The 24855-nt window shown below is 37.3% G+C and overlaps 1 protein-coding gene across 2 annotated transcripts in view; it reads right to left on the bottom strand.

The window, feature by feature from the left end:
- LOC121313550 (syndetin) overlaps positions 1–24855 on the bottom strand; it is a 146176-nt gene that overhangs the window by 71019 nt on the left and 50302 nt on the right. For both annotated transcript variants that reach the window (XM_041246230.1, XM_041246231.1), the window contains exons 13-16: positions 10450–10582; positions 3221–3312; positions 1747–1841; positions 1286–1384 (exon numbers count right to left, since the gene is read on the bottom strand). In XM_041246230.1, coding sequence (XP_041102164.1) covers positions 1286–1384; positions 1747–1841; positions 3221–3312; positions 10450–10582 — 419 coding nt within the window. The remainder of the gene's footprint in view (positions 1–1285; positions 1385–1746; positions 1842–3220; positions 3313–10449; positions 10583–24855) is intronic.

Below are 24855 nucleotides of genomic sequence, written 5' to 3'. Positions count from 1 at the left end.
ACAAATATGGAAATACAGTAAATAGACTGGCACCCTTTAATAAATAGTTTACCATCACAAGTAACTGTTCAAAATGGGGTGAAAATGAATCACAATTTGCATATGATATCTACATCTATACATCCTATTGACAGAACATAATATTTTGGTTTGTTAGTGTAACAGCCTTCCTGACTGTAGAGTGACAACAGGGCCACAACCACTGAACTACTGAATCTTCACACAGATTGAGTTGTGTTGTCAGCTCATGCTGAATGGAGATTTACAAATCTTAGCCCTGTAGTGAGCAGCCTATGTTATTCCTTACATTGAAGGACTTTTTCAACACACCTCGTGCAACAGTAAACACATGCAACTATGAGATATTTATTTTGCGACCGTGTAGGATATAGTCAAGCATCCTCTTCCACTGAAGTGGCCCTAGGGCGGCATCTACCTAACCGATAACGATTCTCTTGTGCAACATTAAAAGAGGAACACAGTCTTATAACTACTGTAAGTAAACCTAGTATATTGATACAAACAATACACAATAATCTATTATATGGTGCATACTTCACCATAGGTATGTTCATTCCATTTGTTTATTGTTAAAGATTGTCTAAGTAAATTTTGAACATACATAGAATTTTTATTTTTATTTTTTTAAATCTTCAGAAAAGGCAATGGCACAAGAGAATCATGAGAAAATCCATCGGGTTTATATTTTTTTAGAATCTGGATAAATGTGAATAACAGAGCTAGAGATCCTATAAATGCACAATACGTTGTTCCATGTGCAAATACAGTCTTAAACATGTCCTTTTGTAGGAGTAACCGAATCTAAAAGCAATTACAGGTATAAGGACTGACTGACTCCCTCGTGAATCTACGACATCCACATTTGTTTTGGTAGGTGTGTATTATTACACCCCCATAAACTATATCCCAAATTAGTCACATGCTAAATATACAGCCCTGACACAGTATAGGTATAATGCAATTTACAGCAAGGACATAATTTATGCACATCACTTGAAACAGTTTAAGTAAAGGAATCAGTATTCCTCACGCATACCGTTCTTGTATTGCATATCTTTAATATTAAAATCTTTTGAAAGATCAACTATGACTAAAATCCCTATGCAATGCAAGTCCCATTGTTCTGTAGCTCATTAAAAGAAACGACGTGGGTATATTGTCACATTTGCATTCAATTTTAATCTTGAAAATGAACTGTATAAATCATTCCATGCCCTCTGAGATCTGGGCAGACACGCAATGCTGGAGGTTAGGGGGGTCTCACCTGTGATAGTTTTTGAAATAGTTCACACTTTGCTTTTTAATAGACTCTTGCAAAACCTCCGACTTGCTGCCACAAAACTCCTCTCCGACTTGCATCAGCCTGTTGTATGAAAACAAAAATAACATTAGAACAGTTCAAGTTTCTAATTAATCCCCACAGAATTCTCTCACACCCCATGTGTTCTTAATGTGCCCATATTTGAACTTTAATTCAGTTCCCTTAATTAGAAAATCCTTCATGAAAACAGTCCAGCAAATGTTGACCTGAAAAAAAAAAAAAAATAGGTTGCAAAAGAGCTATTGGTCATAGAGTGACCGGTAATTAATGGACACACAATAGTGATTAATACCCCTTTGTGTGGTAGGATTGAATGGAACCACTGATGCCTGTCCAAAGGCATTTAGGAAATTATTTCTGTAAAGCTTAGCAGCAATTAGTGTTAATGAGCAACAAGTTAATACCTGCTGATAATATCCAGTACAAATATGAAGTCATCATACTTAAAGTTGGACATATCCGTTCCAAGCAAATAGGCTTTGGCTTTTAATTGAACATCCTGTGAACATAAAAAAAAAAAAAAAAACAACAGTGTTACTGTAGCAATAAAAGCACACTTAATTACAAAGCAGTATAGACCTTGCTTACACTTAACATTGCTGCAAAGAAAGCAGAACAAGTAAGCATGACAAATGCCTGCTTGCTTGCTTGGGGAGACACTGATGCTGAATTAGAATAAAAAAAAATTATTACACTTATTATCTTACCAACTTCTTTAGCTGAAGTAAGTAAAAAGAACATAACACATAAATAAATAATAAAAACAGCTTTGCATTGTTTTATTGCAGTTAAACAGCAGCCATATTCTTTAAAACTATCACTAAAAGTTGGCATGACAAGATGGCACAATCATAAGTGTATATATATACACACACACACACACTTACATATACATATGTCATTTAGAGCATTTATTTGCAGAAAATGACAACTGGTCAAAATAACAAAAAAAGATGCAGTGTTGTCAGACCTCGAATAATGCAAAGAAAATAAGTTCAGATTCATTTTTAAACAAAACCATACTAATGTTTTAACTTAGGAAGAGTTCAGAAATCAATATTTGGTGGAATAACCCTGATTTTCAAGCACAGCTTTCATGTGTCTTGGCATGCTCTCCACCAGTCTTTCACATTGATGTTGGGTGACTTTATGCCACTCCTGGCGCAAAAATTCAAGCAGCTATGCTTTGTTTGATGGCTAGTGACCATCCATCCTCCTCTTGATCACATTCCAGAGGTTTTCAATGGGCTTCAGGCTGGAGATTGGGCTGGCCATGACAGGGTCTTGATCTGGTGGTCCTCTATCCACACCTTGACTGACCTGGCTGTGTGGCATGGAGCATTGTCCTGCTGGAAAAACCAATCCTCAGAGTTGGGGAACATTGTCAGAGCAGAAGGAAGCAAGTTTACTTCCAGGACAACCTTGTACTAGAGCATGACAAGACACATGAAAGCTGTGCTTGAAAATCAGGGTTATTCCACCAAATATTGATTTCAGAACTCTTCCTAAGTTAAAACATTAGTATTGTGTTGTTTAAAAATGAATATGAACTTATTTTCTTTGCATTATTCAAGGTCTGACAACACTGCATCTTTTTTTGTTATTTTGACCAGTTGTCATTTTCTGCAAATAAATGCTCTAAATGACAATATTTTTATTTGGAATTTGGGAGAAATGTTGTCAGTAGTTTATAGAATAAAACAAAAATGTTCATTTTACCCTATAAATAGTAAAACCAGAGAAACTGATAATTTTGCAGTGGTATATATAAAATAATTTTTACAACATTGGCAGCTGAAGGTTAGGTTGAGCTTTTTTTTTTTTTTTTTTTTACCTAAACCCTGAAATAATATTACTTTAACTCATAGATAACCAGACCTGCCAGATGCGGGTTAGGCCATGCTCCAGTTTCTTTTTCACATAGCTGCGATCAAAGTTGGACTCCTCCATGCCAACCGTGCTGCTGCCATCTAAAAAAAAAAAAAAAAAAAAAAACATATGAAAAACAAGCCCTTCCACAAAGTCAATCTCTGCTTTCATTTGCCATAGTTTAATTATGTTGTTGTTGTTGTCGAAAAGCTCATTTCCTGGGACTGTTTATCGCTTCAGTTATTTTTGCACCTTTGTGTTAATATCATCTAAATAGGAAGAGACAACCATTATTGAAATAAAAAACCCCAAAAAACATGAGTAATTATCATCTAGGTGTCCATGAAGGAGATGGATTGCCTGCTCTGTCAAGCTTGGCAGAACTTTAGGTTATGTAAGCAAGTGCTAAATCCTGTTTGAAAAAATCAAGACATTGGACATTCAATCTAATGTGCCATATAATTAAGTGACTCTGTAACATGAAGTTGTAAAATGAGGTTGAAGACCTAGTATTGGACAAATTCCAGTACTGTACCTACATCTTTCTGCAAAGGAGGATCCACAATATCACCAAAGGCTTTAGGCTACCGCATTCTGGTGTATAATGATGGTGATACATACTTTTGCAAGCCACGGTTTAATGCCGCTTTGAAAAATAATGCACACAATATGCTAAGAATTACTCATATGTGGCAAATACAAAGGTGTTATTAACTTGACATATCAATTCACATTTTTACAATGAAAGAATTGAGGCTAAAACCTATTCTCAGTGATTCACAACAATATCTTAAGGCTTGAATGATATAAATTCAGCTGGAGCAGTTTGGGAAGTACTGGCTGCAAACAATGGTGCATTCCAAAGCAATATGCAACTTAATTTAGCATTAAATCCAGCTATAACATACTCCATTACTGTCAATACGCAATCAAACATCTTAAAGAGTAAGGATCTTCAAACATCATTTTAATTTCTTTGAGCTTGTTCTGTTTTCAAGCTCAAAGCTAGGTAAAGGCAGAGTGAGAAGAATGTCAATACTAGAGAAACACAACTAAAAATCACTCAGAATGATTGTGAACATCACAGGACAGTAAGAGCAATTTAAAAAAAAATCAAATGACACTATGAAGCAACTTGCTGTAAAAGAAAAAAAAAAACATTATCTGCTGTATTATTTTGTAGAGTTTTTCCATTGACTAACTGACAATGGCAGTAGTTAAACCACCTGATAAATCATGAACATTCACATTATATTTCTTTTTAGTAATAAAACGTTCTCACTGTACAGCACAAAATACTGGGATAGTACAACTTTCAGTAGAAAAGATCCCAGTTATCACTAATCTTGTATACCCCAGGGAATTATGCACAGAAAAAAAAATCTAAATTATGCAAAACACAATTATTGTGCAGCTGTATTGGGTTCTTCTCTTACACTGGATATCAGAATACTAGCTGAGTAAGTTTAAAAAAAAAAAAAAAAATTCCAAGACTGAAATAAAGGAACACCAGCTCTTTCAGTTTGTCTTCCGAAAGAGAACGCCTCCAATCGGACAGGACAAGATTATACAGCAAGTTGCTGCGCTCAACATCAGCTGTATTTGTTACTGCATTTATGTATCTGAAAACTATGCTTTCAAATTAGGAAGATGGTCAGCTGTCGATGACCAAAACAAGTCGATGTCAAATACCTGTCCAGGAAAATCTTTTACTCTCTCTTTTGCTGATAATCCTTTGTCGTAGGATTTTCCTGGCAAAATCGATCAATGCTGTCTTGACCCTCAGTGTGATCTGACATTTTTCCCTGTCCTTCTGTTAACAGCAATATGATGTAATAGTACGCGCCTATGTGTGGCGATACGTTTTATGTCTTGAACAACCTAACATGATTTAGATTCTGGTATAGTAAGCAAACTTGTTAAATTTGCAGACGACACAAATGTAGGAGGAGTGGCAAACACTGTTGCAGCAGCAAAGGTCATTCAAAATGATCTAGACAAGATTCAGAACTGGGCAGACACATGGCAAATGACATTTAATAGAGAAAAGTGTAAGGTACTGCACGCAGGAAATAAAAATGTACATTATAAATATCATATGGGAGATATTGAAATTGGAGAAGGAATCTATGAAAAAGACCTAGGAGTTTTTGTTGACTCAGAAATGTCTTCATCTAGGCAATGTGGGGAAGCTATAAAAAAGGCTAACAAGATGCTCGGATACATTGTGAAAAGTGTTGAATTTAAATCAAGGGAAGTAATGTTAAAACTGTACAATGCACTAGTAAGACCTCATCTTGAATATTGTGTTCAGTTCTGGTCACCTCGCTATAAAAAAGATATTGCTGCTCTAGAAAGAGTGCAAAGAAGAGCGACCAGAATTATTCCAGGCTTAAAAGGCATGTCATATGCAGACAGGCTAAAAGAATTGAATCTGTTCAGTCTTGAACAAAGAAGACTACGTGGCGACCTAATTCAAGCATTCAAAATTCTAAAAGGTATTGACAGTGTCGACCCAAGGGACTTTTTCAGCCTGAAAAAAGAAACAAGGACCAGGGGTCACAAATGGAGTTTAGAAAAAGGGACATTCAGAACAGAAAATAGGAGACACTTTTTTACACAGAGAATTGTGAGGGTCTGGAATCAACTCCCCAGTAATGTTGTTGAAGCTGACACCCTGGGATCCTTCAAGAAGCTGCTTGATGAGATTTTGGGATCAATAAGCTACTAACAACCAAACGAGCAAGATGGGCCGAATGGCCTCCTCTCGTTTGTAAACTTTCTTATGTTCTTATGTTCTTAACATTACCATTGGCAGGGTAATCCAAGATTTTCTACAGGCAAAACTGTCTAGAAGAGATAAGATCTATTATAACTGACTTTTTTTTGGTCCCTACTTTTACAAGGAAGAAATTAACTTTCCACTTTTAACTAACTATAGTGTAACATAATATATTTTCGACTTCACCCTTTGCATGAATCTCAAAAAACAAATCAAGTTCTAGCTACCAACTGGGGAATTTAAAATACTTCAATAAATCTTTGGATTAAAGAGGCTTCTTAATTTGACAGTCAGCTTGAAACTGAATAACTACGCTTAGCCTGGTTTGGTAAATTTTTTGTTCTCCAATATGAGGTACATAAAAAAATGGAGATAACAGTAACAGTATAAAAAAAAGTTAACATGTTTATGTGGAATATTATTACAAAATGTTCCTCATACTGTTACTGTACATTACAGTAACAGTATAAAAGAGTTAATATGTATTTATGTGGAGGTTGGAAGGAACCAGTGGAATATTATTACAAAATGTTCCTCATACAGCTGTATTTTTAGAAATACTATATGGGTTGCCATCTCATTCTATCAAAACATGCTTGTCATCACTTCTCCCTGGGCCTGTTTATGCAGTTGGTTTTAATCTTGAACCTCAAAAGAAGAAAAAAAAAAAATATTTATGAAAAAAAAAAACAATATCTAGACTTCTCTCTAAAATAGCTTTTTTCCCCCCTCTTAAAATCTAAAGTACATTATTACATCTATCAAAAAATATAATTGATCTTTTCTTTCTTTATTTAAAATATTACTTCTATAATTTAAACTGAATTGTAACTATTATAATTGATGGATCATTAAAGTCTAAAATCTTGTACGTTTATCTGTTGCTATCTCTAACGAACACAGAACATTTTAAGTTGCTTTTCCCTGCCATGATCTTACTGTCACTGAAAGATGTTTAGCTCTAATGCTTCTTAAGCTAAAACACTCATATGCAGCTAATAAGTAGTGACTGTATCAGGGATGTTTCATGTAATAATTGGTCTGAAAACTTACAGAAACAATAGTGGTTGAATGAAACAAAGTCAGTTCTCTTTCTTACGATTTACTGAACTCTTACAACCCTGAAAAACATGTCAATGGGAAGATAAACTACTATTTTAGTTTGCAGTTCAACAAAAAAAGAACAAAAAAACTGTATGAACTGCTAAGCTTGTATGAGCTTCAAATGTAGATAAGACATTGTAAGATCAATACTGCAGAACATGTGACACTTCTCATCTGCCCACGACACCTTCTGAGATATTGTAGGAAGCAGAGATAACTATGAGATAACTAAGGGAAAGCTTCATAAATGCCATCTTCTAGACTGCAGCCAAAGTCCTTCAACAATGATGGACATCACCTATATACCTAGTGTCCTTTTTGTGTACTTTAGCCTTCTGGTAACACAAAATAAATCATGCTGCTGCACTGCCACGATTAAATCAAAAATCGATTTTTCAATCGATTCCATTCCTCATTATATACACTGATATAAATACTGGATAATCGATTCAATAATTACATTTTTGTAACACACATAATTAACAACATTATTTAAGTTTATCAAGAAAACTGCATCGAACCCTTGCTATTTGCAGTATTTCTGCCACAGACAAGCAATGGCCGTGCTCCTCTTCTCCTGCTCATGTTAACTAGCACCTGATTTGATGGTCCCACCCTACCAGCAAATCAGTTTTGAAAATGCTTTGTAATTTAAAAAAAATTTAAAAAAAAGAAAGTGCGCCACCTTTGTCCAGATCAGGATGCCAGGCTTGTATTCCGCTAAGCAGGTATTTTGGGCTTCCGCCACGTAAGTTCTCCAGATGCGTGTCTCCGTAACCCTGCACTGCAAGTTCAGGCACACAGAGTCCTTGGGCATACCTCCCACCAGCGGATCCTTAACCAAGGCTGTGATGGTGGAGTCCACAGGGGGAAACCCAGCCAGGCCCAGCATCTCTGCACCCCCTAGCGAGGCCAGAGGAGAACCATGTATCAATTGCGCCGGTGCTGTGGCTGGGTGGTTCCAAAAGGAAAGCACCTCCTCGATAAAATTTGGGGAAAGCTGGGAAGGGTTGAGCTCGGGGAGTCAGTCTCGTGCGACTCTCTCCTGGCGGTTCGTGAGCATGTGGGGCTGAAAAGCCGCGCAGATGTCACAGAAGACTTTCAGGGCTGAGGCGGTGTGATCGGGGCCTAGACACCGGGCGCACATGCTGTGTACTGTCCTCCTGCGGAATATTGGTCCCACAGGCCTCACAGGCATGGAAGTCAGCCGTGCCCGTCATAGTGCGGGGTAGAAACCACCGTGCGCACTGAACACCGAGCACCATGGGCACCAAGTATCGTGTAGCACCGGGTCTAAGGAGCATAAGTACTGCGTGCACAGAGTACCGTGCAACAATAAATATCGTGCGCACCGCGTGCACCGAGCATCATGCGCACAGTGCGCACCACGTGTACTGTGCAACACTGGTGTAATATGCACCGCGTGTACTGCTTGCACCGAGCACCGTGTGCACCGAGCAGCATCGGGTATGATGTGCACTACGTGCACCGGGCTACCACTTGCACCGAGTACTGAGTGCACAGATGCAACGAGTACAACACAGAGGTGTCTTACTGTACCAATCATGAGAAGCGAAAGAGAGAGACTCTCCCCTGCGTGACGGTTAAGTACAATGGGAGGCGGGACCGAGGGAGTCACCGAGGGAAGACAGCCTATCGGCAGCGTTGATAGAAAGAACTCAGTGACACCTACCAATAAGTAGGAGTTTATCCCATAACAATGTTTTGGTGGCCATCTTCGAATTGAAAGGCAATGGTGAATTATACAGAATGCCGGTGTGTAATAACATTATAACTGTTACAAATCTGGTACAACACTAGATTAAAAAAAAAATATATATATATATATGAGTTTCCGTGCCATATTTCACATATTTTAAAGAAAATTGTTTCTGTTTTACTTCTTTGGTCATTGAACAACACGTATGAAAAAGAAAATATATCTGTAAGAATGGTATCAAAGATTAAAAGATGTCACTTAAAACAGTGTACAAAGAGTACAAAGCTGATGAAAGCAAGCAGAGAAATCAGTTTTTTTTTTGTTTTTTTTAACCAGACAACTGAAAGTTCCCCTGTTTACAGACTATAAATTAGTTTCTCAAAGGGTAAAACATTAAATTGAGGTGCGGGCAGATTGAAAAGAGGCCAGTTTACTATCACCAAGGTCTTGAGTGAGATGGTGGATTTGGCATTGAAACACTGCACAAAAGCTTTTAGTTTAGTCAGCCAAGTGAAATCCCCCCCCCCCCCCCCCCCCCCCCCCCCCCCAATTCTCTCACAGACCTCTAGAAAACAGATTCTATATAAAAGTAGAAAATTAATGTCACAAGGAATAGAGAGCTGACTGATACGGGATTTTAAAAAAATATGTTTTTTCACAATATTTAACCTTTCAAATTAACACACTGTGATTTTCAACTATTCTGTATCTCCTGTAGAAGTCAGATTTCTTGCCCCAACAAAAAACTTTCTCGACCCTAAAACCTGTCTTCCCCTGTACAAAGTGCAAGCACTTTTTTTTTTCTTAATTTAGTCATTTTAAGTCTAGTTTATAGCTAGACTTCTCAGATCCCCTATGGACAATTAATACTCTCAAGTGGAATCTTAGTATGTGGCTCAGGTTACCCTATAATAAAATCCTCTACTGATGCACTGCTGATATCACAGGGGTGTTGACTGCTTTGATCTTCTTTCAAGATGTTGGTCCCCATTGGAAATGGCACAAAAGCTCTTGAACAACAGTGGTCCACTGATATTCTTTCAATGGATCAATGAATATAACTGAATGATTACAACCAAAACATATAGATTAAGATGTACTGGGTATTAATATGCAGTACTCCTTATAAGAATCACACAATCGAAAGACTGGCAGGCAAGCACATCAAATCTAAATGACAAATCAGTCCATCTTTCTTGGTCTTATGAAATACAAGCCTAATCTAAATAAACACCAGGATTTGCTTACTGTTTTTTTTTTTTTGTTTGTTTGTTTTTTCTCTTTTACTCCTAGTGTGCTCTGGGTGATGAAGTCCACTGAGACCTCAACTACATTTTCTTCCCTCAACTCTCTTCTCTCTCTTTTGCCTTATTAGTGTCAGACTGTACACTGTAAATCTGAGAGAACAATAGATGTTTATTATAATGCAGACTTAGTATAAAACACTTTGTTCTTTTTTTAAACTTTTGATTGTGCATTTTAAAAACGTTTGTTACCTATACAAATAAAATACAATCTTTTTTGTGTCATTTCGTAAATGTACGCATATGCTGTACACGTTTTGCGTTTTAAACCCTAAATTCTATTAACCAATTTAATAACACAGTGTCTTCAGTTGACAGCATTGCTTACCTGAGGCTGGCACAGTTTCTTCATTGTCATGCTCCTCATGCCACTCCATAGTTCGATGGTAGCTGAGCATAACTTCCCAGAGGGCTTTGCAGAGATCAGAAAGGCAGGGAATGTAGCTGTCTGGAGTAATATGCTGTGGACAATAAGAGTCTAGTGAGACACGCTATAGCCAAACTCAATTTACAACTTCCATAAATATAATAAAAATGTGTCTGGATTCACATATAACAAATAAATACATTGGTTTTCATAGAGGGTCTCAGCAAAGCTTCTTTCAATTAACCAGCATCTCTGAAACAATCCCACCGGGGGCCATGTCAGAAGATCCCACTGTTCTTTATTTAAGAATCTAATTTAACATAATGGAATAAAGCTCCCTTTACAATAGAACACAGTGATATATTGAAACAAGAAAGGCAAATTCATTGTGACTAAATATTATCTTTTAAGATTTCCCAAGTCAAGCTAGTTGATTTAAAAATACATTGAAATACTTTGTTAAAATGTTTTACTTGAAGTGTGCAACGTTTTCATTTCACCTTTAAAACCCTGCTTTGAAGATTAAGTACCGGGGTTCCAAAAATATAGCATTATACATCCCCAGGTGTTGCTACAACTGTTTAAATAAGCTACTTGTAATCATTTCATTGTTAAAATCCTGACAACTTTTTACACTGTTTCAAAGATATTTTCAAAATGGTCACTCTAGTGCACTGATAGTGTAAGGATTGTTGCCCACATTGTCAAACAGGTAACATGGCAATAACAATCCATAATGTGGTTCGGAACAGAAAAGCCAGAGCACTTCTTGTTATGTTTGTTTTTTTTGTTTTTTAAATCACTCTTTCTGCACTGATTTAGAGGACAGATTTCAAACCCCAGTGCACTAGAGCAGCCATTTGGAAAGAGCTTTGAAACAGACTTTAAAGTTATAAGTGTAGAATGTTGTCAGGATGTTAACAATGAAAAGAGAAATTATTGGTACATTACTTAAACAGTTGTAGCAACACATGGAGACATACAACACTATATATTTTTTTCAGAACCCCGCCACTTTTTAAATGACAGTATAATTAAGTTCTATACCTCAACTATAAGTCACTTTTTTTTTTTTTTAACTACACTATGTCAATGTGTAATCTTCAAAGGATTTAAGCATCTTTTCACAAGATGCAATAAAGCCACATTAATTGGACAGTTTATAAATGACTGAGCAGTTTAATTTAACATCCCCTGTATAACAAACTGTTCTCAAATACCATATACTTTGTATACAACACGCTGCCCTGGTTCTAAAAAGTGTATATTATATTCTGAATGTAACACCACTTAGTTACCAAAAATTGCATGTTTCATTTACAATTTTGCACATACAGACCTTCATCCAATGTAGGGATGCAAATCAGTTATGATCGGTTCATTTTTTTTTTTTTTTTATCAACTCTTTCAGCTGTTTTTGAAATCTAGTCGATTTTCGGTAAAACCAAAATGAAAGTTTACAACCAAAAAAATGAACTGCATTTGTGGAGATGAGGGAAAGGGACATGGTAATTACAAAAGTTCTGGAATGGCCTTCACAATCACCAGATCTCAATCCAATGCTTTGGACTGATCTGAAAAAAGCTGTAGCCAAGCATTGTGTATCCAATCTGTCTGAGCTGAAGGAAATGTGCAAGACAGAATGGACCAACATTTCACCAACAAGATGCAACATACTGGTTAAGAATGATCATAAAATGTCTGAAAGCCACAATAAAAGCCAATGGAGGACACAATACTAAAGCAAGGTGCCAATACTTTTGTCATGAACAAGTACTTTAAATAAGTTAGTTTGCAATTTGATAAAGATTATTTGTTAAATTACTAGAAATTGTGTATTTTGCTTTTTGATTTATCAAAAAGTGGTTAAAGTTTACTAAATGCTTGTCCTAATCTGCTACCTTGCATTATGGTATAAGTGTAAAGTGCCAATGTTTTTGTCTGTGACTGTATAAAACACACTTATTATTCAAGCTTTTGGCCTTGCTTCATGATACTAACAATATATACCTCAATTACCATAGGATATATAATGTAAAGAAAATTTGCCCCGAATAACTTATTGTCTGCTTCACGTTCTGTAAAATGAACAGGGGTTTTACCACTTTAAAAAAATAACAGTTCATTAAATATTGGAACAAACACTTTGAAAATATAGTATCAAGTTTATTACTGTATATGACCTCAAGTCTACTGGAATCTGTTGGAATTCATATGAATTTGCAACCCAGTGTGACAGCTGTGGAGGATCAATGCAATGCAAGCAGTAAAATAGGAATCTGGACATCAGTACAGAACACAGATGAAGACACTAGACAAAATATTTCTATACTTGATTTAGTTTCATGCAAGTTTTACTATTATTTTTATTAAGTGTTTTCGAAGATAAAATACACCTTTTTTTTCTACTCTTAAGAAACTTAGACGCACTGTTATAAGTTTGATTGTATTTTCAGAAGCAATTCAAACCTGACCTGTCTGAAATCTTTTTCAGACTGAAAAATACTACAGAATAGCCTATCTGGCTAATTATCCAACACAGAAGAAAGATTAACAGTTTTAATTTCCGTTGATACTGCTTTCAAACAACTGATTCAAAATGAACACAAGCCAGGCCAAAGAGGACTAACTTAGAACAAAAGAAGATTACTGAGCTGGATTAAGCAGAAAAGGGCAGAAACTTTGTCAGAATCCCAGGTAGAAAGATTCCATTAAAATGTAACTTGAGGCAAATATGCATATATTATGCTACAGTTACACTAACACAAGTTGTGCTCCACTGCCTTAGGGTCTGAACTATTTTTGCCTGTTTCTTTTTTACTGTTGTTAGATGTGTGCTTAACTCTAAGTCTGAGACATGTAGGGAACATGGATTTTTTTTTTTTTTTTTAATTGAATAAATAAATAAATCATGGCCATATATACAAAAGGAACCAAAAACAACCAAAAAAAAATAAACATTTAAAAATGTGCAAAAAAAAAGAAAAGAAAAAAAGAACAAAAAATGCATTCAAATTATTCGGCCCAGGGACCCTGATCATGTGGTGCAAGATGGAGCTATTCACAGTGGCTTCAAAGCTTGCAAGTTGGCAACCATGGCAACCTAACCCTAACATCTGACTTGTCTCGTGCATCTGATCCACAAACACAAAAAACACATATGTATTATTCAGAAAATAAGTCCTTGTGCCTTTGATGTTGCCATTTCTCTTGTTTTGTAAAGATTGTGTCTGAAAATGTTTGTTTACTGCACCAAGGTAGGTCTGTCTTACACCACAGCAGCAAATTGCAAAACACTTGCATGAAATGCATCCCAGCAGACAAGACAAAATGTTTATCATAACCCTGGTTCCCTGCAATAGAAATGTAACCATTACCTAATGGGTGTTTACCTCCTAAAGACCCCAAAACCTGAATAAGCTGCACTAGTGCATAAAACGACTGCACACACAGATCAGTCATTTTTCCTTCAACCCTGCTGTAATCATTGATGCAGAGACTTTGAAGGTTAATGGTTAAATTTCTATATCAGGGAACCAGGCTTATGATAATAACCTAATGTTCCATTTTAAGTACAAAATGAAACCATTACCAAATGGATGAGTATAACCAAGCTGTTGCAATTGTAATATTGCAGAACGACTGCAGTGCTATAAGGCTAAGCAGAGAGGCTGCCTTGTGCGTTACCATTAGAAACCCCAGTAGCAAGTAGCTAGGGCTAAAGATTTGAGGGAGAAACTCACCTCTATGTCTGTGTTGCAAGGGTCGACCCTGCAGCCGCCCTTAATACTCTAGTTCCAAAGCCCACAAAGTTGCCATGTCCCTGAAAGAATGGGCAGTCAGCTTTCTGAAGTGGGCAAGTTGGCCAGCTCATATGCAGTCCTGACTAAGGAATATGATACTACATTTTAAAATAATGGACACAGTGCCTAACTAGCTATGAGGACAAGAATATGGGATTTTATATATATATATATATATTAGAGGAGGGAAGAAAAATCCTAGGGAGGCACACAGACCTCCTAGGAGTGACTTGCCTGTATATTTTGCAAACAGGCATCACATATGACCTGACGAGTAGAACTGTGATAAACTAAACAAAACAGGTTAATAGAAAGAGCACCTTCCAATGTTGTAGGAAAAGTATGAGAGATTGGAGAATATATTATTTGAGACATGAGAAGGACTGTAGCACTGCGATTAGGGGAAGCAACCATTATGGCTTGACATATTATTAACATATTGTCTAAGGGCCCCAAGTTTCGGGTGTAAAGCTCAGTTTCAACATATTAATCCACTAAAGTATAAACTTCACAATATGTCAGCTCCTGCTTTCTTTCTTTCTGTGTTAAGTGATTATTGACGAAACTGTTAGTGTTGCTGAATCAAGCATCTGGATTATAAAGCTTTACGCTTAGTCAGCCGAGTACAGCTTCACAAGACCTTAAGCTACACGTCTCTTGAAACCCAGGGGATTTGTTGGCTACTGGAAAATGTAATTAATCAGTCTTGAAACAAATAGATTTTCCAAATGTTAAACTTCTGCTAATCAGCTGTGTCTATTATCCCTACAAACTATTTTTCAACAGGTACCACGCCATCATGCACTATGTTGGTGTTACAGAAGACATTTCTAAGAAATGACATGTAAACAATGACGTTTAGTAATTCCCTATCAACCTTATGGTCCTTACTAAGTTCCTTTTCCTTTTTTGTAACTGAATTGCTCCTCTCCAATCATGCGTCTCTGAATAAATGTGAGAACGGAAATTATGAAAAATACTGAAAATGACTTACCAATCTGTAAGCAGTCCTGAGACGAACATTGAATTTTTATGTTTGAATATTCGTTCGAGATTTAGATATTTGTTCGGACATCTGTTCATTTGCAAAAGCTACTAAAATCCATTATATGTAAAACATTATTTAATGAAAAAAAATATCCAAGGAGAAAAAAAAAGACTTGCCATGGAAACCTGACCACAAAAAAACAGCAGAATTATCAAAGCAAAGAAGAACAATGCAGTTCCACAACACTTGATTCCCTGAAAACTAAAGAAAACTCACTATTTTAAAGTTATAAGTTTAAACTGTTCGCTTTGGTTGCAGCCACGTTATAACTCCTAGTTCAGATCAAACTTTAGAACTCTGGCAGGAACAAAATTGCTAACTAGAGATTATAAAAAAATACTGCATGGAGTAGTGTGTGATAAATGAGGACTGAATGCCCACCCTCAGGGTGGGATGCTTGGATAAACCCCTCTGACTTTGCCCTTGGGTTTATATAACATTGCACCCCTCGGGTGTACAATAAATTCTCATATCACACACTACCCCATGCAGTATTCTCTACATATCCATTGTTGCATCTTCTCAATAGCCTAAACAAAGTGGCCAAAGACACATTTTGATGAGTTATTAACAGTACTGAGATTACTTAGGCCTTTTGTAGCTGTTGAAGCTAACTGAACAACCAAGAGTTCAATAACCATTTATTTGGTTCACAAAAAAATGTGTAACAGGTGCCTTTGTACAATAAAAAAATAAATCACTGTCTATGTAGTGGCAAGTCACAGTCCTGTATGACTCGTTCGCTACAGGTATCTGTTGCCTGCCAGATAGTTGAGTACTCTGACTGAGTCTCAAAGGAGCCAAAATAGCTTCTATCACCGACTTCAAGAAGTTAGAGAGGCTAAATGGCAAGACATGGAACTCGTATGTGGTTCCCTGAATGGCGAACCGCAGGTACTTCCGGTGTGCTGGTTTTATGGGGATGTGGAAATAGACGTCTTTGAGGTCCACTGTGGTCGTCTGGCCGTCGCATTGTCAACATCTTGAACAGGTTTCGACTCAGATACAGGTTGACCTGTCTGAGGCCACCATCTCACTTCGGCAAGGGAACAGACAGGGCAGATGGCGCCAAACGTGGGAAACAGCTGCCCAGAGCTTTTACATCTGCTCCCAATCTACCAATCGCCTTGAATGGTGACCCTTCTTCCTTTTCCGCATGAGAGGGGAAGCAGAGGCAGAACTTGAGGAGGATGAGGAAAACCGTGAAGATGGTTCGCTTCCTGCTCTCCCCTGGGCACAGAGCTATGGAGTGAGGACACAGCCACCTCTCTAAGAGAGGGTGATCAGGAAGAGAGCTGAGCAGGAGTAAGGGATGCAGAGCGCTGCTTAGAGGTACAGGAAGCCTTTTCTCAAGCGTGCAATTGGAGAAAGGGGCACAAAACTTGCAAAAGCTATGATTAGCCTGCCTCCTTGGCGTGCTCTGGCCCCAGGCAGTGAGAGCACCTGCAGTGCTTTCCTCAATAGGCAGACCGGCCTTACATTTCTAACAGGGATAGAACCCTGGCATGATGCAAGGAGCTAGCATTGCAGTGTACAGATACAGTTGTACAGGTGCTGCCCTGGTCTGCTTTTAGATATTGACCAGGCTGGCAACGACCCGAGCGGAACCGGTTTCTTACCGGACTGACGACCTGAGCACCAGTCAGTAGGGGGCTGGAATTGTCATTTAAGTGACTTCAGCACTGGGTCGGTACAGGTACGGTACCATGTCGGAACCGGGCCAGTGACTTTAGCACAAGGCCGCTGCGGAATGTAACACGCAATAGCCTCTGTAAGAAGCCTTGGATAAAGGTGTCTGCTAAAATAAAATAAATAACAGGCTGTAGTGCACACAATATGTGTAATTAGTAAAAACTACTACAGCGATGAGTTTAAATATCACAAATAATTTGTGTACGAACACAATAAATAGGAAATAAATACAGATAGAAGCAGCAATGTACCTGTCTGAAGAAGACCTCGGATCAGGTCAGTCTTGAAAAGAAAAACTGCACTGATCTGTGAGCACAGTCCTTTTGTGCCCTCAGGGGCGGAGCCACGACTGTGTCACAGGCTCACTGAGCAGCTTTAGTATACAACTTTCAGGTTTCGGGTCTTCAGGAGGTAAATATCCATTCAGTAATGGTTACATTTCATACTTGAACGGAAACCGAAAGTTTATAAAAGACAAAAGTTCAGAAGATTAAGTTGGTCAAAATTGAATTAGAATAAACACAAACACACGTAAAATGCACTTGATTTTCAACATAGATTTGGTCATATTAATATAAATGAGTATTTTACAAAAATGACAGTAACTGCACCATGTAAAAACTAACCTTGAGTGATATGACAATTACTTCATGTGCTGTCAGTGTCTCAGACAAACTCGAAGCAAAACTTACGAAACATAGCTTTTTTAGAACAGCTTTTCTATACCCCAGAGTTGCATTTTTTCCAAAATCAGACCATCAGTGCCAGATTTCACTGCATGCAACATTCCACATACAAATCCATCTGCGGTCTCAGGGGGTGTAGAAGTTTTGTGTGAACAAAAAAACAAACCACCCCTGGAGCATAAAGTGAGAGACATGTCATGATGTAGCGGCCTATAAACATGAAGTAAAACAAGTGCAAAATCTGGTTAAAACAATGTGACAGTGCAATGTTTCATCCTTACTGAAGAACACCTGCATTAAAGAATTAAACAGCAATGTACCAAATAAAAAAAAAAAAACTATTGTGCACTCTTTATCATTGATATGACTAGAGTACACTCAAATTGCATTAAGTGTTAAAAAATACAAATGTAAAAAAACAATTATAACATATTAAGGCCTATATTCTATCTCCTACGACAAATTATTCTTTTTAATTCTCCAGCAATAGCAATAGACTGAAGTATCTGGCACTAGTAAAAGTACAAAATAAATGGTAGTAACCTTCGTTAACCTCAGCAAACTAGCAATCAAAAACAGTAAGCAGATTATGTGACTTCAATGATCTTCTGCAACTAAAATTCTCACCATTAACCAATATTAATTTTTACTATGTAAAGGCTAGACATAAAACACCAGGTTCAGTGGTTTGCAGAAGTATTCAACTCCTACCAATAATATCACATTTTGTTGAATTACAAATAATTTATGCACAGTTTTTCAAACAAACTTTTTTTACTCAAAGCTATAGTGGTTAAACTAAATAATGTTATATGGGGTTAAATGTCAGCAAAACTTGCAAAGAAAATGTACAAAATTAAATTTACTGGTTGCATAAGTATTCAGCCCCTTAAGTCAGTACTTGGTAGAAGCAACTTTTGCAGTAATTAATGAGTCTTTTTGGATCAGTCTCTACTAGCTTTGTACAGTAGGATGGTGAAATTTTTGCCCATTCCTCACAGGAAAATTGCTCCAGCTCTGGTAAGTTTGTTGGGGATCGTCGATGGACTGCAATCTTCAAGTCTCTCCATAAATTTCCGATTGGATTCAAGCCAGGACTTTGACTGGGCCACTCAAGAACATTCATTCTCTTCTTCAGCCACTTCAGTGTGGCTTTGGATTTGTGCATCGGGTCATTGTCCTGCTGAAATTTCCTCCTCAGTTTCAGAGTCTTGACTGACTCGAACAGGTTTTCCTGAAGGATTCATCTGTAGTCTGCACCATCCATTCTCCCCTCTAACTTGACAAACCTCCCAGTCCCTGCAGAAGAGAAGCATCTCCATAACATAATGCTGCCACCACCATGCTTGACAGTTGGGATGGTGTTGACTGGGTGATGTGCAGTGTTGGGCTTGCTCCAGACGTAACGCTTGGAATTTAGACTGAAAAGTTCAATTTTTGTCTCATCTGACAACAAAACCTTTTACCACACGCCTGCAGTATCATCTACATGTTTTTTTTTTGTTGCTTTTTTTTCGCAAACTCCATATGTGCTTTAAGATGAGGCTTTTTGAGTAATGGCTTCTTTCTTGCCAACCGTCCATACAGGCCAGTTTTGTGTAGGGACCGGCTTATTGTTGATATGTGAACACTGACTTGCATCTTAGACAAACTTTGCTGATCGCTCAAGGTCACTGTTGGCTTCAGAGTGACATCCCGAACCAGTTTCTTGCTTGCCCGGCTGCTCAGTTTGGGAGGGCGACCTGATCTGGGTAGTGTCTGGGTGGTATGACTTTGTAATGATGGACTTCACTGTGCTGAGGGATAATCAGCACCTTTGAAATTTCCTTGTACACTTCTCCTGCTCTGTGCCTCTCTACCACTTTATCCCTGACTTGTTTTGAAAGCTCCTTAGTCTTCATGGTTGCTTTGTTGGATCACTGTGAGTTGCAGCTTGAAAGTCTTTATATACCTGAGGGAAATGGTCTACAAGTTAAACCACTTTGAGTACACATAGGCTGAAACCAATTCACTAATTTTGTGACCTTTCAAACAAATCATTTGCATGAGCTGATTTAGGGCTACAGTAGCAAAGTGGTTGAACACTTAGGCAAATTAGATTCATTTTATTTTTTTTCTGTTTTTTTATTTATTTAGTAAATGTAAATGTGTCTGTAAATTTATATTCTAGATGCATTTTTTCATTTTATCAATGTGGAGTAGTTTGAAAGCGTCGTGGAGTACGCTCAAGTGCCAACAAAATGTGAAAACTTTGCAGGGGGGTGAATACCTCTGCAAACCACTGTATCCATAGAAGCATCATCTGTTCATGTATCTGATCAGCGATTTATCACTGGCTCCCATGTGAGCATCCTCAAAATCGGTCCAACCTTTCATTAAACAAAATAAGATAAACTCAAAGGCCAATGCAGTAATTGAGATTAACCCGAGTAGAGAAATAAAAACCATTTTCCTGGTCATGCTGTGAAAAATATCTATTGCCTACGAATGACACGTTACTAATTTCAGTAAAAGTACAGAAAAAACATTATTAGCAATACATTATTGGAAAAGCTATCATATTTCAAGTAACTGTCAAATCTCGCTATTTTTTTCCCACTTATCCATTTCATGATTTGACATTTATAATTACACTGTTGGGATGCTTGATTAAAAAAAATAAAAATAGCGACAAGTGTGAGACTGAGGCATTTTACTTCACAGGCAGCTATTCTGTATAGGAGATCCATAGAAAGGTCACCCAACAAATCCTCAAGGATGTATGTTATACCTGACATGTTTAAAGTTAGTAAAATTTAACTGTACAGCGTCAAACCTTAATTTAAGACTGCCCCAGTATCAATACAATTAAGCCTGTCTTGATTCCCTGCTATTGTCAGGAATGCAAAGTCACCTTCAGTATTTTGGCCATCTCTGTATTCAGTATTAAAATCAATCCGCACACAAATACTGTCTTTTTCCCTTAACATTCTAATCTACAACTAATCTGACAAAATAAAAAGCTATTTAAACATACTTTCTGATGCTGGTCTAGAGACAAGCGAAATCATGTCTGTGAAAGGCTCAATTCACAGCTACTGGACAGCAAATCGACAGGGAAGACACAATTGGTCCACAATTCCGTCATCGGCTGGATCCAAAAAAACACCATCCCTCAAAAACAGCCAGTCAAACTGCCAACCCTGTTTCAGTTCCTTCCACACCAGCCAATCAACCACTCCCTGTCTGCCTGAATGACACCCCGCCTCCAACAACAAGTTTCGAGTCAGACTCAATACTACAAGGACTATTTAACAATTGTACATGTCCAGATAAACTATAATAAGAAAGAGTAAGACCAAAACAAACAAATATGTTAGCAATAACAATCATTTTAATAATGTTTTCTCTACATGTACAGTGCCTATAGAAAGTCTACACACCCTTTCAAAATTTTCACCTTTTGATGCCTTATAGCCTAGAATTAAAATGCATTAAAATGTTTTTTTTTTCATTCATCTACACATCCTACCCCACAACTTCCAAGTGAAAAAAATATTCTAGACATGTGTAGAAAATTAATTAAAAATAAAAACTGAAATAGCTTGGTTGGATAAGTGTCCACCCCCTTGTAATAGCAATCCTAAATTAGCTCAGGTGTACCCAATCGCCTTCAAAATCACACACCAAGTTATGTGGCCTCCACCTGTGTTACATTGTAGTAATTCACATGATTTCAGGATAAATTCAGCAGTTCCTGTGCTGGGTAGTGCATTTCAAAGCAAAGACTCAACCATAAGCACCAAGGCACTTTCAAAAGAACTTTGGGACAAAGTTGTTGAAAGGCCTTGACTATCCCTTGGAGTACAGCCAAGACGATTATTAAGAACTGGAAGGTGTATGGCACCACTAAGACCCTGCCTAGATCAGGCCATCCCTCCACACTAGATGACCGAGCAAGGAGGAAACTGATCAAAGAGGCTACCAAGAGGCCAATGGCAACTTCTATGGCCAAGACTGGTCAAAGTGTGCATGTGACAATAATATCCCAAGCACTGCACAAATCTGGCCTGTATGTTAGGGTGGAAAGAAGGAAGCCATTACTCAAGAAAGCCGACCTTGAATCCTGTATGAAGTATGCAAAAAAAACCACTCAGAAGATTCTGTAGCCATGTGGCAAAAACGTTTTGTGGTCTGACGAAACAAAAATGGAACTTTGTGGCCTAACTGCAAAGCGTTATGTTGGCCGCAAACCCAACACAACGCATCACCCAAAGAACACCATCCCTGCTGTGAAGCATGGTGGTGGCAGCATCATGTTATGGGGATGTTTCTCATCGGCAGGGACTGGGGCGCTTGTCAGGATAGAAGGGAAAATGAATGAAGTACAGAGAAGTCCTATAAGAAAACCTGCTGCCCTCTGCAAGAAAGCTGAAAAAGGGACGGACGTTCACCTTTCAGCATGACAAAGACCCAAAGCACACAGCTAAAGCTACACTGGAGTGGCTAAGGAACAAAAAGGTAAATGACCTTGAGTGGCCCAGTCACAGCCCCGACCTAAACCCGATCAAAAATGTGTGGCATGACTTGAAGATTGCTGTCCATCAGCGCTCCCCAAGGAACTTGACAGAGCTTGAACAGTTTTGTAAGGAAGAATGGTCAAATATTGCCAAATCTTGGAGTGCAAAGTTGGTAGTGACCTATCCCAACAGACACCGCTGTAATTGCTGCCAAAGGTGCTTCCAACGAGTATTAACTCAGGGGGGTGGAGACTTATCCAATTATGATCTTTCAGTTTTGTATTTTTAATATATACATTTTTTCTCAATAAAAACTTTTTTCCCCTTAACAGTGTGGAGTATGGTGTGTAGATAAGTGGGAAAAAAATCCTCATCTAAATGCATGAAACTCTGAGGCACTGACACAATAAAATGTAAAAAAAACTTTAAGGGGGTGTAGACTTTCTATAGGCACTGTATGTAATTTTTCTATTCTGATTACGTTAGGGTACTAATTTTCTCAGAGGAATGTTACCCGTCAAATATCACAAGTTCAAGGTAAATATAGGTTTTAAAGTTGTTTTTTTTAAAGAAAAAATAAATCTTTTTCCAATAGATAGATCCCTCTCGATATGGGTTCTACCGTGTGTAGATGACCTTGACTTTCGTTACTGCCCTCGCCTACGGCTCGGGACGCATAACTCCAGTCACAGTCATCTACCATACGGTACAGCCCGCATCGACGGGCTCTATCGCTTAATTAATGCCATCCTCAACTCTTAAATTACTCATAACAACAATATGGAGAAGACAATAACAGACATGAAACACAGAACATTTATCAGCTAATTAATAGTTAATTTCCTTACACACTACACAAAACTGAAGAGATGAGAAATATGCCTGTATATTGTGAATTATTCTAAAGCACGAACTAAATCTAACATTTTGGAAGTAATTAATCATACAGAATTATGGTTTAAGGCCAGGATAGACAATGCCATGTAAATGTAAATTCAACTATTGTACTGTATCTAATAAAGCAGTGTGCACTCTGTGTAATCTTAATTTCGTTTTTGCATATCATTACTGGTATCTCCAGACTTTTTATAATGGGCAACTGTATTGAGAATCAGATCATATTTAGGAGATTCACATCAGCCAAAGCTAAGAAAGAGGGTTATATAAAAGTATTACATATTTTAATTTCTGACCTTTGGTTTTAAAGGTCTCCTTGTGCTCAATTGCACATATAATCAAATAGCAAAAACTCCATCCATCAAGTATCAAATATTTTGGTTAATACCTTCCTCAGGGTAATAACATTGAAGGCATTAGCCAGAAATATTTATCTACTTGACAATTAAACCAGCATAAATTGCTAGCAAATGCTGATGAATTCTGGTTGTAAATCAATCAATGGCAATCATCTAAATGATACTTTAGAGACCCACTCCTCCAACAAGAACACTTACTGAACCTAATCTCTCCCACCTTGCAACAGCAAGCATATTATTATTAAATAACTCATGACTTTCCTTGTAAGGATAGTTGTTTATGAGTACCACTGTTCTTACATACTTTCGAATTTGTATTTATTTTTTAATCTGATGCCTGTGTTTTTTTTTTGTTTTTTTTTATTTATTTGTGCTATATACCCATGGGTAGAAAAGGTTCTGTAAAAATGTTTGGATTATACCACAAATACTGTGAATAACACACAACAGAAGATTTTAGTCCCAATTAAAACTAAACTAAACTGCTGAATCCAGAATAGCATAACCCAGGTATACTGCAAACCTTGAATAAAGCATGCAAACTGAATATAATTGTAATGAAACCCTAACTCTCTACATTTGAGTTCGACAATCCAAATCAGAAGTACGCCTATTGTAGTCACGTTTTCTTGATTTAAAAATGTTTTTTTTTTTTTAATCTATTAAATCTACCGATTACCTTCGTTTGTTTCAAAGCATGTTGTGTTTGGGTTATATGGCATATATGTTTTGCTTTTGGACATAAAATGTTAACAGTAATGAACAACCATAGTTCTTATAGAAATGATGTTAAAATATCGTATTTATTATTATAACAATGTTAAAGGGACATCTGATGCGGATGCACGCATATTCTTTTCAGTTGTTATAAACTTAAGTCCTTTGTGTTTGTTTTTTTTATATATAATTGGAGGTGTTCTAATTTGAATGAAAGTTGTGCCTTTTGTTTAACTATTATGCACAGTAGTGTTTCACGTTATTGGATCTTCTGTTAAAAAAATAATGTTTGTTATCTATTTTGAAAATTAAAACATCAGTGCATCGATTATCATTGATAAATGCCTATACAATAATTGAATATGAAATTAGGGTGTTGATTGCACCAATAGTGATCATACATAAACCACACATTGACACAGTGCCTACAAACAAAAAATAAATAAAGTGGTTAACAGGTATAAAGCAATAATGTAGGGCACAGCTAATAGCCAGGCCCAGAAGTAGAGGACTAACAAATGCTCATAGATATTAACACAGCAATCTTCGTAGTGAAGAGTGATTTACGTATTGTCTCGGCTAGTGACCTACCACTTGCCGTTCTGACTTGCACTGGTTGTTTTTGCTCTGTGCTACCGCCGCTCGACATGACCTCCACTTCAACAT

The sequence above is a fragment of the Polyodon spathula genome, chromosome 3 (genome assembly GCF_017654505.1).
Source record: "Polyodon spathula isolate WHYD16114869_AA chromosome 3, ASM1765450v1, whole genome shotgun sequence".
Taxonomy (NCBI): domain Eukaryota; kingdom Metazoa; phylum Chordata; class Actinopteri; order Acipenseriformes; family Polyodontidae; genus Polyodon; species Polyodon spathula.
Note: the sequence above shows the minus strand (reverse complement) of the source record. Positions and strands in the feature narration are given on the sequence as shown.